Here is a 16,975-nt window from a genome sequence, read left to right on the forward strand (position 1 = left end):
GACTTATTTTTAGTGCTTATTACATTGGCTAAAATTTTTATGTCAGGTGAAATGTCAAAACAGTTTACTACTAGCTCTCAGCATTTTAATCTCATATGTCTCTTGATATCAATTTTGGCTAACCAGTAAAATTTGTTATTTTTAAGTTTAGGAAAATGCAAGAAGACATATGTAGATGAGACAAAGATAGACCATGTCTATACATGTATGAAATGGATGGGAGACAAAGGAAGCAACACTCAATGAGCCAGGACCATAAAAGCCACAGAAATATAAGAAATGAATGGGACTACTCTCTGATCATTGAAAAAGAGAGACAGAACATTCGATGGAGGCAGAAAGAGCGAGGAGTCAGGTAAAGGGGTACTACATAAGTATGTATTTTTCAGCCTGTGAAATACCTTTCAGAGGTGTAAGCTCCACTTTTTCTGGAACCTGAGGTTTTTCAGGAACTTTCTTCTTTGGAATAGCTTTAAAGAATATGATTTTACTTTTGTTATTTGTATATTTAATCTGAAGCAAGTGATTAACTTTCTACTCCAAGAATCAAAACCGAGCTTTGCTTTTAACCAGAAAGCATTAATAACAGCCAAGAACAGCCTTCAAAGAACATACCAGCAGCATTCGAACCATGAAAACAGACTGCAGTTTTACTCCAAAGTTCAGTAGTTAATTAAAGACCAGCAGAAAAAGAAGACAATTTTTGTTACTGGCAGGAGGAAGAAATTTTCCTTTAAGCATATATTTTACATTAAGGGAAATGTATTTATGTGTGTGTCTTCATGGAGTGTCAATTAACAGATGGGTGGCCTTTCAAGAGGTGCCAGAAGGTCCCCCTAATGGCTATGAGGGTTGTAGAGGGCAAGAATCACCAGCGGCAATGTCTTATGCTGGAAGACTGTGGTTTGAAGATACATAGGTCTGTCTGGAGCAAGTGCATATCTAAGATTACATCTAGATAATTTTAGATTGGGGAATCATATGACGTCACAAGACAACTTTTTATTAAAATAAGAATAATATGTTTCTGCCAGTTTATTTCAGCTTTTAAAGAAACTGATATTTTTAAAATTAAGTAACATCGTGTCAATTCATAGAAAAATCAAAATATAAGAAGGGGGAAGGGAAGTTTAATAATAGGAAGAGATGCTGGATACCAAATGTCTTCATAACCACTCTTTCCAGCTCCCCTGAGAACCATACAGAACACTTCTTTAAGTTGCAAGAAAAAAAAAAAGATGGGGGAACAGTAACAAGTGATTCATATGCTTTCCTTTCATGATATATAGGCACATATCAGCTACTGGAAATCATAACTATATTACTTGTAATATATTTAAAAGCACATGCAATTCTTTAAGAACAAAGTTTTGGCTTTTATGTAAATGTGTTACTGCAATATTAAAAATATCTTGCAAGGATTTCTTATACATTCCTTAAGCATAAGATCGCAATGATATGTATAGCAATCAGGCTTTGAAATCAGAAAACTCTTTCTCCCCACTCCACAAAAGAAAGTTAATTGGACAGCGCCTGCATTCAGATATCCCGGATGACGCTATCAATGTACTTTCTGACTTTTGCAGCAGCAGGCATGGCATGACAAGCAACCCAGGAACCATGGGGCAGCAGAAGACACAGCTCTATGCAATCTCACAGTACAATCATGTCTGAAAGTACACACTTCTAAAAGTCATACATTTCTTGCAAGCATCATTTCAGATGGCTGGATAGAAGTTTGAAGCAGGCTAATAAAACTTTGGAAGTGGCATTTTTTACCTTTAAGTTGGAATATTTTCTCCTTCACATCTTCCTTAGGTGGAGCAGGTGGAGGAGGTGGGGGTCTTGGTTTGAGTTTTGGCTTCTCAATAACCTTCTTTTCAGGTTCAGGTTCTTGAAAGAGTATTTCAGAGGTGTTAGTATATGTATATGTTAGCATGTGGATATGTAGTATATTTAATAGAAATTATATATATATATATATGAAGTACAAAGTTTACTTTTTAAGGTACGTAATACCAGTATCCAACATAAAACACAGAACATAAAACATAAAAATATCAACCCTTTACACAGATGATGAGAAATACAGCAAAGGCACCAATAACAACAACAAACAAAGCATCCAGACAAGCCACCGTTGACATGAGAGAAACAGTACAAGTTACATGGAAACCTAAGAATGAGGCTCACATTTACAACAAAGAATACTTTACATACAAATGGGAACAGACATACTACATATGTACAACAACATAAACCATATACATTTCAAGAGAAAGAATATGATAAAGAAGATTTAAGTCCACTGGATTGAATACCTTTTACTGGTATTTCTTCAGGCTGTGGTTCAGGTTCGGGCTCTTCAGGTTTAATATACTTTTCAATTTCACGTTCTTTAAAGAATGTTGACAAAGGATATGAGGTTGTAATGTAAAGTTCTTCAAAAAGACTCATACAAATTTCACATTGATGCAAAGATTACAGTCACAAAATAAAAATATACAATTCATACAAATTCATGTATAGAAAAATTCATGTATAAGAAAAAGTTCTTTTACTTGAACTGCCTATTAATTAGATTATTCAATGTATATTGATGGCAAATGAGATGACTTTTAAAATTTGATACCGTGTTATCATTTGAGGATCCAAGGCAATTATTCCATTTTGCTTCAGTAAAGTGTACCGTTTGGAATTTGTAATTACCAACAACAGTAACTAAATTAAAGATTCTAACTTAAAAGAAGTGTAACTATTTCAAAAATAACGCAGTCAAACATGCTAGACTGCTCTTGTATATAATTTCAAGAAGGAATATTGTCCTGTAAATGCTTTTGTAATTCTAACAGGAATCTTCAGGAGATTAAAAAAATGTATATATATATATACCTTCAACAGGGGGAGTCTCTTTTCTACCAATGGTTATAGATGCTTTTTCTTCATATATTATTTCCTCAGGAGTCTCTTCAACTTTAAAAAACATAGTATTTTATTTTAGACTATATTTAGAACAGAATACTGCAACTACTATTCTAACATATCAACCTAGTTACATTAAGTAACACTCTATAACAGATTATTCGGATGACCCCCCAAATATCAATAACTTCAATACAGACAGACAAATACGTAAGATTCATCTACAATCAAAGCAAGAGGATGAAGACAATTGTCATCTTTCCAAGATTTATGGAGAAGCCGTGTACCTTCAGCAGGTGGAACTTCTGGCTCTGCAGGGATAGGCACAGACACTTCCTTTTCTGGGATGATTTTCTCAGGCACTTTGGGCACTTTAAAGATATGATTTTGTTTACTATTAAGAATTTAGAACACATGCAAGATTGTCTAAAGAGCAGGCAAAGAATGCAGGGGCAAGAGCTTCATCTTAGATTTCATGGGGAAAATGGCTTCTGAGACATGGCACCATTTTGGACATCCTAAGTTTATATATGAATCTTCTCAGCTTTCTTCATTTGCTTCTAGTCCTCTGTGTACACTTAAATGAAGGTGGTCTAACTTTGACACTTAAAAAAATTTGCTCTGCATTTTCTGAGTAATTGTTCCTGCACACTCAATTCTTATTTACATGTGAATGACTTTAAGATCTACATCTCTAGGCCTGATCTCTTTCTTAAGCTCCTGATACACACTCCCAACTTTTATGCTTTAAAGGTGAAAAGCACATCTACCATTTTCCTCTAACGTTAGTTCAGAGACCCAATGAACCATTCTTTTGGCCATCTAGCTTTAAACCTTACAGTGATCTTGGGCTCCTCAATTTCCCTAATGGTTTTGATAATGGTCAGAGGCCACTCAGTCTCCATCTCTTTCAAACCCAGTCCCCCTTTCCATTTCTGCCGCCACGGATCTTGTCCAACTCTTAAAGACCTTAAATAATTGCAATGGGTCTTTACTATTTAGTAGCTGAAATTGCTGCCGTTATCTTTCTAAAGCCCAAATCCTATTAATATGTAAGCCTGCCTCAAAATCTTTGAAGCTTCCTATTGCTTATAGGAAAAAGTACAAGCCTTTTACTGGCATTTGAAGTACTCCAAAATATGACCCCATCTTTATACCTGGTATTATCTTTCAAGACATTCCACAGCCAATCCGTACTCAAATTGAGTTTACTTGACAATCCTTGAACATTCTAGACCCTTCTATCTTTGTGCCTTTCAATATGCTCTTCCCTTTCCATGGGATATCATGTCCTCAATTTCTTTTTTTTAATTTTTTTGAGACAGAGGCTCACTCTGTCACCCAAGCTGGAGTGCAGTGGCATGATCTCAGCTCACTGCAACCTCTGCCTCCTGGGTTCAAGCAATTCTCCTGCCTCAGCCTCCCAAGTAGCTGGGATTACAGGCACATATCACCACCCCCAGCTAATTTTTGTATTTTTAGTAGAGACGGGGTTTCACCATGTTGGCCAGGCTGGTCTTGAACTCCTGACCTCAAGTGATCCACCCACCTCAGCCTTCCCAAGTGTTGGGATGACAGGCGTGAGCCACCACATCCAGCCTCATTTCCTCAATTTCTACATGTAAAAGTCCATCAAAATTTAAATTCAGTTTAACACAGCTTCCCATGATGCCTCTGCCTGAGCTTAATCTTTTCTTGCCGTGTGTTTCTGCAGCCCTTTTGTATTCACTTGCTATGTGTAATCACTTCCTGTCTGTATTAGAGTCCTGTTATCTTTCTATCCTCTCACCAGATTTAACTTATTTGAAGACAGAATCAGGCCTTAATTTTTCTAATATGATGTCTTGTTAATGGTCAACATTCAACAAAATATGTTGAATTGAGCTGTTTTACACATTGAATGAGAGAAGGTTCTTTTCTACTAGTTGTAGCCATGTGATATATCACAGCACAACTGAATCCCATTCATTTTTTCACTCCTGCTTGTCTGTTTCATTTTTTTCCCTTCATTATTTCCCTTTTTTCTGTGCAATATGGTTTTAACATAAATTCACATTCAGTATGTTTTTCTCTAAGACCTATTATTAACATGCTTAAATAGCAGTTAGAGAAATCTATTTTTTCTTCATGGTAGGTACCTTTTTCTGGAAGAACTTCTGGTTTTTTGGTAACAGGCACAGGTTCTTTCTTTACTGGAACAAGTTTCTTGGGCACCTCAGGCACTTTGAAGATATTAGTTTTGTTTTAAAAATAGTATTTAAAAACATTTTAAAATATTAAGAATAAAAAACCTGTATTTATTGGAGCAGCATTAAAATTAATGAAAGCAAAATAAGGAAATTTTTGTTCTTAGTTATGCAACAACAATGAGGACAACTTATTGGATTCCACTTTAAGATATCAGAATGCTTTCTTTTATATGATGCCAGTGATGAAGTGAATACCTTTAGCTTCTGGTGTTTCTGGCTTCTTAACAGTTGGGACCTTCTTCACTGGAACAACTTTCTTTGGCATCTCAGGTTCTTTAAAGATATTAGTAGCATTTAATAATACAAAGTTGCAAGATGTAAGATATACATACAAGTTTATTCAACACCGTAACATATAGGTAAGAGTTAACAAACATATAATACAACACAACACACAATAAGAAAAGAGTGTAAAATTGTAGACACCACAAAAATGAAGTATTCATTTTAACATGAGTACCTTTAGGAGGCGGTGCTTCTGGTTTTTTGATGACAGGAACTTTCTTCTCTGGGATGATCTTCTTGGGCTCTTCAGGCACTTGAATAATAGGAATTTCTTTTAGAATTAGGTGATTACAATGAAAAATTTAATGCTAATGAATGAATTAAAAACCACACATATTTCTTGGTATATGTGGGACCAAATTCTGTGGGTCCAAAGTTTTATGTGTAGAAATAACTTTTGTTCTTAATGTAGTCAGATTTCAGGCAACAAGATACAAGACTGATATTTTGCCTTAAGGAAGATATATAGCCACGAAAAATGAAATGACTGTATTTTCCCATAGAGTGGATTCTGCTTTGTACCTGCTGGAGGTGGGACCTCTGGTTCCTCCTCTTCTGCAACAGGAATTGGCTTTTCTTCTTCAGGAGCAATTTCCTCTTCAGGAGCAATTTCCTCAGGTTCTTCATATACTTTGAAGATATTAGTTAATTTTATTTCAATGTATGGAACAATATTCTAAGATGGACAAACACTAAACACGATAAATAGTAATCTTGATTTCTTCCTTTGCTTCAATTGATACCTTCTCTTATTTTTGTTAAGACAAAATCTATCTCATTTGCACTGACTTCTTTGTCTATTGATTCAAATGCTTGCAAAGCCCTTTTAGTGTTTAATGTCATTTATAATCATTAGTTCTCCTGCCTTACTTTCTATGTACATTGGAGAAGCTTTGTTTAATACAGCTTACTATGACTTATGTAGATACTGTGGACCAATAACCCAAAATAGATTTGAGATTGGAGCTAATTTAGAAAGATGAATTAAGACAAATAATTAAAGGTTAGAAAATGACCAAGAAATAATGAGTTAGGAAGGAAGAAGAACAAAGCTTAAATTAGAAATAGTCGCAAGTGGCAAGGTCATTAATCACTGGTCTCACGTGTACCTTCTGGGGGAGGAGACTCCGCTCTTTCTGGAACAGGAACAGCTGGTTTCTCTTCCAAGACAGGTTTCTTTGGCACTTCTGGCACTTTAAAGATATTAATTCATTTTTCTTAAGAGTAGTTGAGAAGTATATTAAATTTATACCACATCTACTTCACATTTTGCTCAAATAACCCAGGGACAGATCCAAGAACAAATTTCACAATAAGGTCAGTGATCTGTCTTTGGACCCTCATATAGTGGGGAGGAAAATATGGCCTATTAAGAATAAAAGAACCAAGTTAGTAAACTTTTCCAATGCTTGTAATAAGTAAATATATCACTTTTTAAATTCAATGAAAAAATTATTAAAAAGCATTTAGACCCTAAAAATCCAGAATGACAGTTTTGTAGTTGCGAATTTAAGAGGACTGGCAAACAAAAGGTTTGATAATAGGTGACTTATTAGACAAGGGTGGAGTGCTTTTCTGCAGAATCTCAGTGACATGTACCTTTTGCTGGTGGGACTTCTGGCTTTTTGGGAACAGCTACTTTCTTTGCTGGAACAACTTCTTTTGGAACTTCAGGCACTTCAAATATATTAGTATTTTAACATTAGAAACAATCACCAGTAAACATTCATCACATTTACACAGAACAAAACCCTTTTAGAAGCTGGGGGCTCCATCCGCCCCCATCAAACAGTGGACAGCCGCATATACCTTTAGCAGGTGGGGCTTCTGGCTTTTTGGGAACCACCAGAGGCACCTTCTTTTCAGGAACAACCTCCTTGGGCACCTCGGGCACTATAAAAGATATTAGTAGTTGTTTAAGCTCATGGTTTCAATGAAATGTGAAAATCATGAAGCAGAACAGTAGAATATGACACTTTAAAGAAAGTTTTTTGATAGGGAGTTAGTGGCAGTGAGGAATACCTTTCACTGGTGGTGGTTCAGGTTTTTTGGCAACGACAGCAGGTGCTTTCTTTTCTGGGACAGGTTTCTTAGGTGGTACGGTCACTAAAGAATTAGAAGGTTTGTTTTAGAAAGAATGAAGATTGAGAAACAAGACAAAAGCTCAGAGCACCCAGAATTATCAGGGCAGGAAGGGGAAAGAGTGGCCGAGGAGTCCTAGCAGCTTTCTTGCCATGTACCTTGTGGAGGCGCCGCTGGCTCTGGCTCTTCCACAACTTCAGCAGGAGGCTCTTCTAGGGCAACTTCCTCAGGCTCCTCGAACACTTTAAAGACATGAGCTCATTTTAATGCCAGAATTGACTAAAACTGAGATAGTTTGCAAAAAAATGTTTTTACAACACTAAGGAGAGATTTTTTTAAAAACACTAATTTGAATAGTTTCATTATTACCTTCAGGGGGCGGACTTTCCGGTTTGGGAGGAATAGCTTCAGGCACCTTCTTTTCTGGGACAGCTACCTTTGGCACCTCTGGGACTTTAAAAGATACTAGTATTTTCATTGTTAGACAAAGTAAAGACAAACAAACAATATCAAACACAGCAACATGAGGGTGTCTACCTTTTGTGGGTGGCACTTCAGGCTTTTTAGGAGGAGGCACTGGCACTTTCTTTTCAGGAACAACTTCTTTGGGAGCCTCAGGCACTTGAAAGATATTAGTGAAATTACATTTAGGCGTTATGAAGACCACTAGAAAAATATTTTCCAGAGCAGAAGAGTTTGATCATCTGAAGCCTAAAATCAGTGACAAATACCTTTAACAGGTGGGACTTCAGGCTTTTTAGGAGGAGCCACTGGCACTTCCTTTTCAGGAACAACTTCTTTCGGAGCCTCTGGCACTTAAAAGATATTAGTGAAATTACATTTAGAAGTTATGAAGACCATTAGGAAAAATATTTTCAAGAGTAGAAGAGATAGATCTTCTGAAGCTTAAACTCAATGACAAATACCTTTAACAGTTGGGACTTCAGGCTTTTTAGGAGGAGCCAAGGGCACTTTCTTTTCAGGAACAACCTCTTTGGGAGCCTCTGGTACTTAAAAGATATTAGTGAAATTACATTTAGGGGTTATGAAGACCACTGGAACAAAATATTTTCAAGAATAGAAGAGTTTGATCTTCTGAAGCCTAAAGCCAGTGACAAATACCTTTAACAGGTGGGACTTCAGGCTTTTTAGGAGGAGCCAAGGGCATTTTCTTTTCAGGAACAACCTCTTTGGGAGCCTCTGGCACTTAAAAGATATTAGTGAAATTACATTTAGAAGTTTGAAGACCACTAGAACAATATTTTCAAGAACTGAAGAGTTCAGTCTTCTGAAGCCTAAAGCCAGTGACAAATACCTTTAACAGGTGGGACTTCAGGTTTTTTAGGAGGAGTCACTGGCACTTTCTTTTCAGGAACAACTTCTTTGGGAGCCTCTGGCACTTAAAAGATATTAGTGAAATTACATTTAGGGGTTATGTAGACCACTGGAACAAAATGTCTTCAACTGCAAAAGAATTAGATCATCTGAAGCCTAAGGTCAGTGACAAATACCTTTAACAGGTGGGACTTCAGGCTTTTTAGGAGGAGCCGAGGGCACTTTCTTTTCAAGGACAACTTCTTTGGGAGCCTCTGGCACTTAAAAGATATTAGTAAAGTTACATGTAGAGCTATGGAGACTACTAGCAAAATATACAGCAGAGGAATTGGATCTTCTGAAGCTTAAGGTCAAATGACAAGTACCTGTAACAGGTGGAACTTCTGGCTTTTTAGGAAGCACCAGTGTTTTCTTTTCTGGCACAATTTCTTGTGGGACTTCAGGCACTTGAAAGATATTAGTAGTTTTTCACTTAGGTTAATGAGACAAATGGAGTAAAATATTTCTAAGATCAGAAGAGATATTTCTTCTGCAGAAAAAGGACAGGGGTAAAAAATACCTGTGGCAGGTGGGGCTTCTGGTTTTTTGGGAGGAGCCTTAGGAACTTTCTTTTCTGGGACAACTTCTTGAGCTTCAGGCACTTGAAAGATATTAGTAGTTTTAGACTTTAGTTAATGAAGAGAAATGGGCTAAAATTGTTTACAATAGGAGACGAGATATCTCTTCTGCAGAATGAAGTCAGGGCTAAAGTGTACCTGGGACAATTGGAGCTTCTGGTTTTTTGGGTGGAGCCACGGGAATTTCTTTTTCTGCGGCTTCTTGAGGAACTTCTGGCACTTGAAAGATATTAGTAGTTTTATACTTAGGTTAATGAAGAGCAATGGACTAAAATTGTTTTCAGGAATGGAAGAGAGATTTCTTCTGCAGGATAAGGTTGAGCTGACATGTACCTGTAACTGCGGGGGCTTCTGGTTTTTTGATTGGTGCCTTGGGAATTTTCTTTTCTGGGACAACTTCTTGAGCAGCTTCAGGCACTTGAAAGATATTAGTATTTTTATAATTTATGAATGGCAAAGGTATATATTACAGTGATTGTGAGGGGTACAGACAATAAGTTTTTCTTAGCAGAGGAGAGGGAATAAATACCTTTTGCACGTGGGGCTTCCGGTTTTTTGGGCACAGCCACAGATACTTTCTTTTCAAGTACAACTTCTTTAGGAGCTTCAGGAACTTTGAAGATATTAGTATCTTTTAGTTAGAAGCTATAAAGGGGGAATATCGACTCCACATTTACCCAAGCAAATATAACTTGTGAGATCGGCGGACACTTCTATACAGTCTTTCCCCAGGCCCCCCTGACTGACAATGTGTAATGATACCTACCTTTAGGAGGTGGAGCTTCTGGCTTTTTGGCAGGAGGCACCCGTGCTTTCTTTTCTGGGACCACTTCCTTCGGTGGCAGCACTTCAGGCACTTCAAAGATATTTGTAATTTGTGTTTAGAAAAGGTGAAAACGATGGATGCCTTTTGCATGTAAACACACACCAAGATATTTTGGATAGCGATTGACATTTGTTTTCTTTAGAATTATATCATCTTTATGTAGTAGGATTTTTAACATATAATTTCCTAGTTAAAATAACAGTTATTTTTCTCCTATAGTTTGTATAACTTTGGCATTACCTTCAGGGGGAGGACTTTCCGCTTTGGGAGGAATAGCTTCAGGCACCTTCTTTTCTGGGACAGCTGCCTTTGGCACCTCTGGGACTTTAAAGATATTAGTATTTTCATTATTAGACAAAGTAAAGACAAACAAACAATATCAAACACAGCAACAAGAGGGTGTCTACCTTTTGTGGGTGGCACTTCAGGCTTTTTAGGAGGAGGCACTGGCACTTTCTTTTCAGGAACAACTTCTTTGGGAACCTCAGGCACTTGAAAGATATTAGTGAAATTACATTTAGGCATTACGAAGACCACTAGAAAAATATTTTCCAGCAGCACATCAAAAAGCTTATCCACCATGATCAGGTGGGCTTCATCCCTGGGATGGAAGGCTGATTCAACATACAAAAATCAATAAACGTAATCCATCATATAAACAGAACCAAAGACAAAAACCACATGATTATCTCAGTAGATGCAGAAAGGGCCTTTGACAAAATTCAACAGCCCTTCATGCTAAAGACTCTCAATAAATTAGGTATTGATGGGACGTATCTCAAAATAATAAGAGCTATTTATGACAAACCCACAGCCAATATCATACTGAATGGGCAAAAACTGGAAGCATTCCCTTTGAAAACTGGCACAAGACAGGGATGCCCTCTCTCACCACTCCTATTCAACATAGTGTTGGAAGTTCTGATCAGGGCAATCAGGCAGGAGAAAGAAATAAAGGGTATTCAGTTAGGAAAAGAGGAAGTCAAATTGTCCCTGTTTGCAGATGACATGATTGTATATCTAGAAAACCCCATCGTCTCAGCCCAAAATCTCCTTAAGCTGATAAGCAACTTCAGCAAAGTCTCAGGATACAAAATCAATGTGCAAAAATCACAAGCATTCTTATGCACCAATAACAGACAAACAGAGAGCCAAATCATGAGTGAACTCCCATTCACAGTTGCTTCAAAGAGAATAAAATACCTAGGAATCCAACTTACAAGGGATGTGAAAGACCTCTTCAAGGAGAACTACAAACCACTGCTCAACGAAATAAAAGAGGACACAAATGGAAGAACATTCCATGCTCATGGATAGGAAGAACTAATACTGTGAAAATGGCCATACTGCCCAAGGTAATTTATAGATTCAATACCATCTCCATCAAGCTATCAATGACTCTCTTCACAGAATTGGAAAAAACTACTTTAAAGTTCATATGGAACCAAAAAAGAGCCCACATTGCCAAGTCAATCCTAAGCCAAAAGAACAAAGCTGGAGGCGTCACGCTACTGTACTACAAGGCTACAGTAACCAAAACAGCATGGTACTGGTACCAAAACAGAGATATAGACCAATGGAACAGAACAGAGCCCTCAGAATAATACTACACATCTACAACCATCTGATCTTTGACAAACCTGACAAAAACAAGAAATGGGGAAAGGATTCCCTATTTAGCAAATGGTGCTGGGAAAACTGGCTAGCCATCTGTAGAAAGCTGAAACTGGATCCCTTCCTTACACCTTACACAAAAATTAATTCAAGATGGAGTAAAGACTTAAATGTTAGACCTAAAACCATAAAAACCCTAGAAGAAAACCTAGGCAATACCATTCAGGACATAGGCATGGGCAAGGACTTCATGTCTAAAATACCAAAAGCAATGGTAACAAAAGCCAAAATTGACAGATAGGATCGAATTAAACTAAAGAGCTTCTGCACAGCAAAAGAAACTACCATCAGAATGAACAGGCAACCTACAGAATGGGAGAAAATTTTTGCAATCTACTCATCTGACAAAGGGCTAATATCCAGAATCTACAATGAACTCAAACAAACGTGTAAGAAAAAAACAACCCCATCAACAAGTGGGCAAAGGATACAAACAGGCACTTCTCAAAAAAAGACATTTATGCAGCCAAAAGACACAAGAAAAAATGCTCATCATCACTGGCCATCAGAGAAATGCAAATCAAAACCACAGTGAGATACCATCTCACACCAGTTAGAATGGTGATCATTAAAAAGTCAGGAAACGACAGGTGCTGGAGAGGATGTGGAGAAATAGGAACACTTTTACACTGTTGGTGGGACTGTAAACTAGTTCAACCATTGTGGAAGTCAGTGTGGCGATTCCTCAGGGATCTAGAACTAGAAATACCATTTGACCCAGCCATCCCATTACTGGGTATATACCCAAAGGATTATAAATCATGCTGCTATAAAGACACATGCACACGTATGTTTATTGCGGCACTATTCATATTAGGAAAGACTTGGAACCAACCCAAATGTCCATCAATGATAGACTGGATTAAGAAAATGTTCCACATATACTCCGTGGAATACTATGCAGCCATAAAAAAGGATGAGTTCGTGTCCTTTGTAGGGACATGGATGAAACTGGAAACCATCATTCTTGGCAAACTATCACAAGGATAAAAAACCAAACATTGCATGTTCTCATTCATGGGTGGGAATTGAACAATGAGAACACATGGACACAGGAAGGGGGACACCCCACACTGGAGTGTGTTGTGAGGTGGGTGGAGGGGGGAGGGATAGCATTAGGAGACATACCTAATGTAAATGACGAGTTAATGGGTGCAGCACACCAACATGGCACATGTATACATACGTAACAACCTGCACGTTGTGCACATGTACCCTAGAACTTAAAGTATAATAAAATATATATATATGTATAAAAAGAAAAATATTTTCCAGAGCACAAGAGATAGATCATCTGAAGCCTAAAATCAGTGACAAATACCTTTAACAGGTGGGACTTCAGGCTTTTTAGGAGGAGCCGAGGGCACTTTCTTTTCAAGGACAACTTCTTTGGGAGCCTCTGGCACTTAAAAGATATTAGTAAAGTTACATGTAGAGCTATGGAGACTACTAGCAAAATATACAGCAGAGGAATTGGATCTTCTGAAGCTTAAGGTCAAATGACAAGTACCTGTAACAGGTGGAACTTCTGGCTTTTTAGGAAGCACCAGTGTTTTCTTTTCTGGCACAATTTCTTGTGGGACTTCAGGCACTTGGAAGATATTAGTAGTTTTTCACTTAGGTTAATGAGACAAATGGAGTAAAATATTTCTAAGATCAGAAGAGATATTTCTTCTGCAGAGAAAGGACAGGGGTGAAAAATACCTGTGGCAGGTGGGGCTTCTGGTTTTTTGGGAGGAGCCTTAGGAACTTTCTTTTCTGGGACAACTTCTTGAGCTTCAGGCACTTGAAAGATATTAGTAGTTTTAGACTTAAGTTAATGAAGAGAAATGGGCTAAAATTGTTTACAATAGGAGAGGAGATATCTCTTCTGCAGAATGAAGTCAGGGCTAAAGTGTACCTGGGACAATTGGAGCTTCTGGTTTTTTGGGTGGAGCCACGGGAATTTCTTTTTCTGCGGCTTCTTGAGGAACTTCTGGCACTTGAAAGATATTAGTAGTTTTATACTTAGGTTAATGAAGAGCAATGGACAAAAATTGTTTTCAGGAATGGAAGAGAGATTTCCTCTGCAGGATAAGGTTGAGCTGACATGTACCTGTAACTGCGGGGGCTTCTGGTTTTTTGATTGGTGCCTTGGGAATTTTCTTTTCTGGGACAACTTCTTGAGCAGCTTCAGGCACTTGAAAGATATTAGTATTTTTATAATTTATGAATGGCGAAGGTATATATTACAGTGATTGTGAGGGGTACAGACAATAAGTTTTCCTTAGCAGAGGAGAGGGAATAAATACCTTTTGCACATGGGGCTTCCGGTTTTTTGGGCACAGCCACAGATACTTTCTTTTCAAGTACAACTTCTTTAGGAGCTTCAGGAACTTTGAAGACATTAGTATCTTTTAGTTAGAAGCTATAAAGGGGGAATATCGACTCCACATTTACCCAAGAAAATACAACTTGTGAGATCGGCGGACACTTCTATACAGTCTTTCCCCAGGCCCCCCGACTGACAATGTGTAATGATACCTACCTTTAGGAGGTGGAGCTTCTGGCTTTTTGGCAGGAGGCACCGGTACTTTCTTTTCTGGGACCACTTCCTTCGGTGGCAGCACTTCAGGCACTTCAAAGATATTTGTAATTTGTGTTTAGAAAAGGTGAAAACGATGGATGCCTTTTGCATATAAACATACACCAAGATATTTTGGATAGCGACTGACATTTGTTTTCTTTAGAATTATATCATCTTTATGTAGTAGGATTTTTAACATATAATTTCCTAGTTAAAATAGCAGTTATTTTTCTCCTATAGTTTGTATAGCTTTGGCATTACCTTCAGGGGGAGGACTTTCCGGTTTGGGAGGAATAGCTTCAGGCACCTTCTTTTCTGGGACAGCTGCCTTTGGCACCTCTGGGACTTTAAAGATATTAGTATTTTCATTATTAGACAAAGTAAAGACAAACAAACAATATCAAACACAGCAACAAGAGGGTGTCTACCTTTTGTGGGTGGCACTTCAGGCTTTTTAGGAGGAGGCACTGGCACTTTCTTTTCAGGAACAACTTCTTTGGGAGCCTCAGGCACTTGAAAGATATTAGTGAAATTACATTTAGGCATTATGAAGACCACTAGAAAAATATTTTCCAGCAGCACATCAAAAAGCTTATCCACCATGATCAAGTGGGCTTCATCCCTGGGATGGAAGGCTGATTCAACATACAAAAATCAATAAACGTAATCCATCATATAAACAGAACCAAAGACAAAAACCACGTGATTATCTCAGTAGATGCAGAAAGGGCCTTTGACAAAATTCAACAGTCCTTCATGCTAAAAACTCTCAATAAATTAGATATTGATGGGACGTATCTCAAAATAATAAGAGCTATTTATGACAAACCCACAGCCAATATCATACTGAATGGGCAAAAACTGGAAGCATTCCCTTTGAAAACAGGCACAAGACAGGGATGCCCTCTCTCACCACTCCTATTCAACATAGTGTTGGAAGTTCTGGCCAGGGCAATCAGGCAGGAGAAAGAAATAAAGAGTATTCAGTTAGGAAAAGAGGAAGTCAAATTGTCCCTGTTTGCAGATGACATGATTGTATATCTAGAAAACCCCATCGTCTCAGCCCAAAATCTCCTTAAGCTGATAAGCAACTTCAGCAAAGTCTCAGGATACAAAATCAATGTGCAAAAATCACAAGCATTCTTATGCACCAATAACAGACAAACAGAGAGCCAAATCATGAGTGAACTCCCATTCACAGTTGCTTCAAAGAGAATAAAATACCTAGGAATCCAACTTACAAGGGATGTGAAGGACCTCTTCAAGGAGAACTACAAACCACTGCTCAACGAAATAAAAGAGGACACAAATGGAAGAACATTCCATGCTCATGGATAGGAAGAACTAATATCGTGAAAATGGCCATACTGCCCAAGGTAATTTATAGATTCAATGCCATCTCCATTAAGCTATCTTCAATGACTCTCTTCACAGAATTGGAAAAAACTACTTTAAAGTTCACATGGAACCAAAAAAGAGCCCACATTGCCAAGTCAATCCTAAGCCAAAAGAACAAAGCTGGAGGCATCATGCTACTGTACTACAAGGCTGCAGTAACCAAAACAGCATGGTACTGATACCAAAACAGAGATGTAGACCAATGGAACAGAACAGAGCCCTCAGAATAATACCACACATCTACAACCATCTGATCTTTGACAAACCTGACAAAAACAAGAAATGGGGAAAGGATTCCCTATTTAGCAAATGGTGCTGGGAAAACTGGCTAGCCATCTGTAGAAAGCTGAAACTGGATCCCTTCCTTACACCTTACACAAAAATTAATTCAAGATGGAGTAAAGACTTAAATGTTAGACCTAAAACCATAAAAACCCTAGAAGAAAACCTAGGCAATACCATTCAGGACATAGGCATGGGCAAGGACTTCATGTCTAAAATACCAAAAGCAATGGTAACAAAAGCCAAAATTGACAGATAGGATCGAATTAAACTAAAGAGCTTCTGCACAGCAAAAGAAACTACCATCAGAATGAACAGGCAACCTACAGAATGGGAGAAAATTTTTGCAATCTACTCATCTGACAAAGGGCTAATATCCAGAATCTACAATGAACTCAAACAAACGTGTAAGAAAAAAACAACCCCATCAACAAGTGGGCAAAGGATACAAACAGGCACTTCTCAAAAAAAGACATTTATGCAGCCAGAAGACACAAGAAAAAATGCTCATCATCACTGGCCATCAGAGAAATGCAAATCAAAACCACAGTGAGATACCATCTCACACCAGTTAGAATGGTGATCATTAAAAAGTCAGGAAACGACAGGTGCTGGAGAGGATGTGGAGAAATAGGAACACTTTTACACTGTTGGTGGGACTGTAAACTAGTTCAACCATTGTGGAAGTCAGTGTGGCGATTCCTCAGGGATCTAGAACTAGAAATACCATTTGACCCAG

At 37.9% G+C, this 16,975-nt stretch overlaps 1 protein-coding gene across 49 annotated transcripts in view; it reads right to left on the bottom strand.

Annotated features, from left to right (window-relative positions):
• The window catches only part of TTN (titin), a 282,990-nt gene that overhangs the window by 118,022 nt on the left and 147,993 nt on the right, over positions 1–16,975 (bottom strand). For 44 of the 49 annotated variants that reach the window (NM_001329611.3, XM_054678800.2, XM_024354671.3 and 41 more), the window contains 38 exons: positions 14,985–15,068; positions 14,818–14,901; positions 14,518–14,607; positions 14,282–14,365; positions 14,086–14,169; positions 13,891–13,971; positions 13,695–13,775; positions 13,501–13,581; positions 13,312–13,395; positions 10,724–10,807; positions 10,557–10,640; positions 10,257–10,346; positions 10,020–10,103; positions 9,824–9,907; positions 9,629–9,709; positions 9,433–9,513; positions 9,239–9,319; positions 9,050–9,133; positions 8,854–8,937; positions 8,661–8,744; positions 8,465–8,548; positions 8,270–8,353; positions 8,076–8,159; positions 7,908–7,991; positions 7,697–7,780; positions 7,479–7,562; positions 7,266–7,349; positions 7,056–7,133; positions 6,566–6,649; positions 5,979–6,086; positions 5,632–5,709; positions 5,367–5,444; positions 5,061–5,144; positions 3,210–3,293; positions 2,893–2,973; positions 2,322–2,396; positions 1,780–1,893; positions 402–470 (listed from right to left, as the gene is read on the bottom strand). In NM_001329611.3, coding sequence (NP_001316540.3) covers positions 402–470; positions 1,780–1,893; positions 2,322–2,396; positions 2,893–2,973; positions 3,210–3,293; positions 5,061–5,144; positions 5,367–5,444; positions 5,632–5,709; positions 5,979–6,086; positions 6,566–6,649; positions 7,056–7,133; positions 7,266–7,349; positions 7,479–7,562; positions 7,697–7,780; positions 7,908–7,991; positions 8,076–8,159; positions 8,270–8,353; positions 8,465–8,548; positions 8,661–8,744; positions 8,854–8,937; positions 9,050–9,133; positions 9,239–9,319; positions 9,433–9,513; positions 9,629–9,709; positions 9,824–9,907; positions 10,020–10,103; positions 10,257–10,346; positions 10,557–10,640; positions 10,724–10,807; positions 13,312–13,395; positions 13,501–13,581; positions 13,695–13,775; positions 13,891–13,971; positions 14,086–14,169; positions 14,282–14,365; positions 14,518–14,607; positions 14,818–14,901; positions 14,985–15,068 — 3,195 coding nt within the window. The remainder of the gene's footprint in view (positions 1–401; positions 471–1,779; positions 1,894–2,321; positions 2,397–2,892; positions 2,974–3,209; positions 3,294–5,060; positions 5,145–5,366; positions 5,445–5,631; positions 5,710–5,978; positions 6,087–6,565; positions 6,650–7,055; positions 7,134–7,265; positions 7,350–7,478; positions 7,563–7,696; positions 7,781–7,907; positions 7,992–8,075; positions 8,160–8,269; positions 8,354–8,464; positions 8,549–8,660; positions 8,745–8,853; positions 8,938–9,049; positions 9,134–9,238; positions 9,320–9,432; positions 9,514–9,628; positions 9,710–9,823; positions 9,908–10,019; positions 10,104–10,256; positions 10,347–10,556; positions 10,641–10,723; positions 10,808–13,311; positions 13,396–13,500; positions 13,582–13,694; positions 13,776–13,890; positions 13,972–14,085; positions 14,170–14,281; positions 14,366–14,517; positions 14,608–14,817; positions 14,902–14,984; positions 15,069–16,975) is intronic. The other 5 variants (XM_024354691.3, XM_024354690.3, XM_024354648.3 and 2 more) reach the window with 4 other exon arrangements.

This window comes from Pan troglodytes, chromosome 13, assembly GCF_028858775.2.
Source record: "Pan troglodytes isolate AG18354 chromosome 13, NHGRI_mPanTro3-v2.0_pri, whole genome shotgun sequence".
NCBI lineage: Eukaryota > Metazoa > Chordata > Mammalia > Primates > Hominidae > Pan > Pan troglodytes.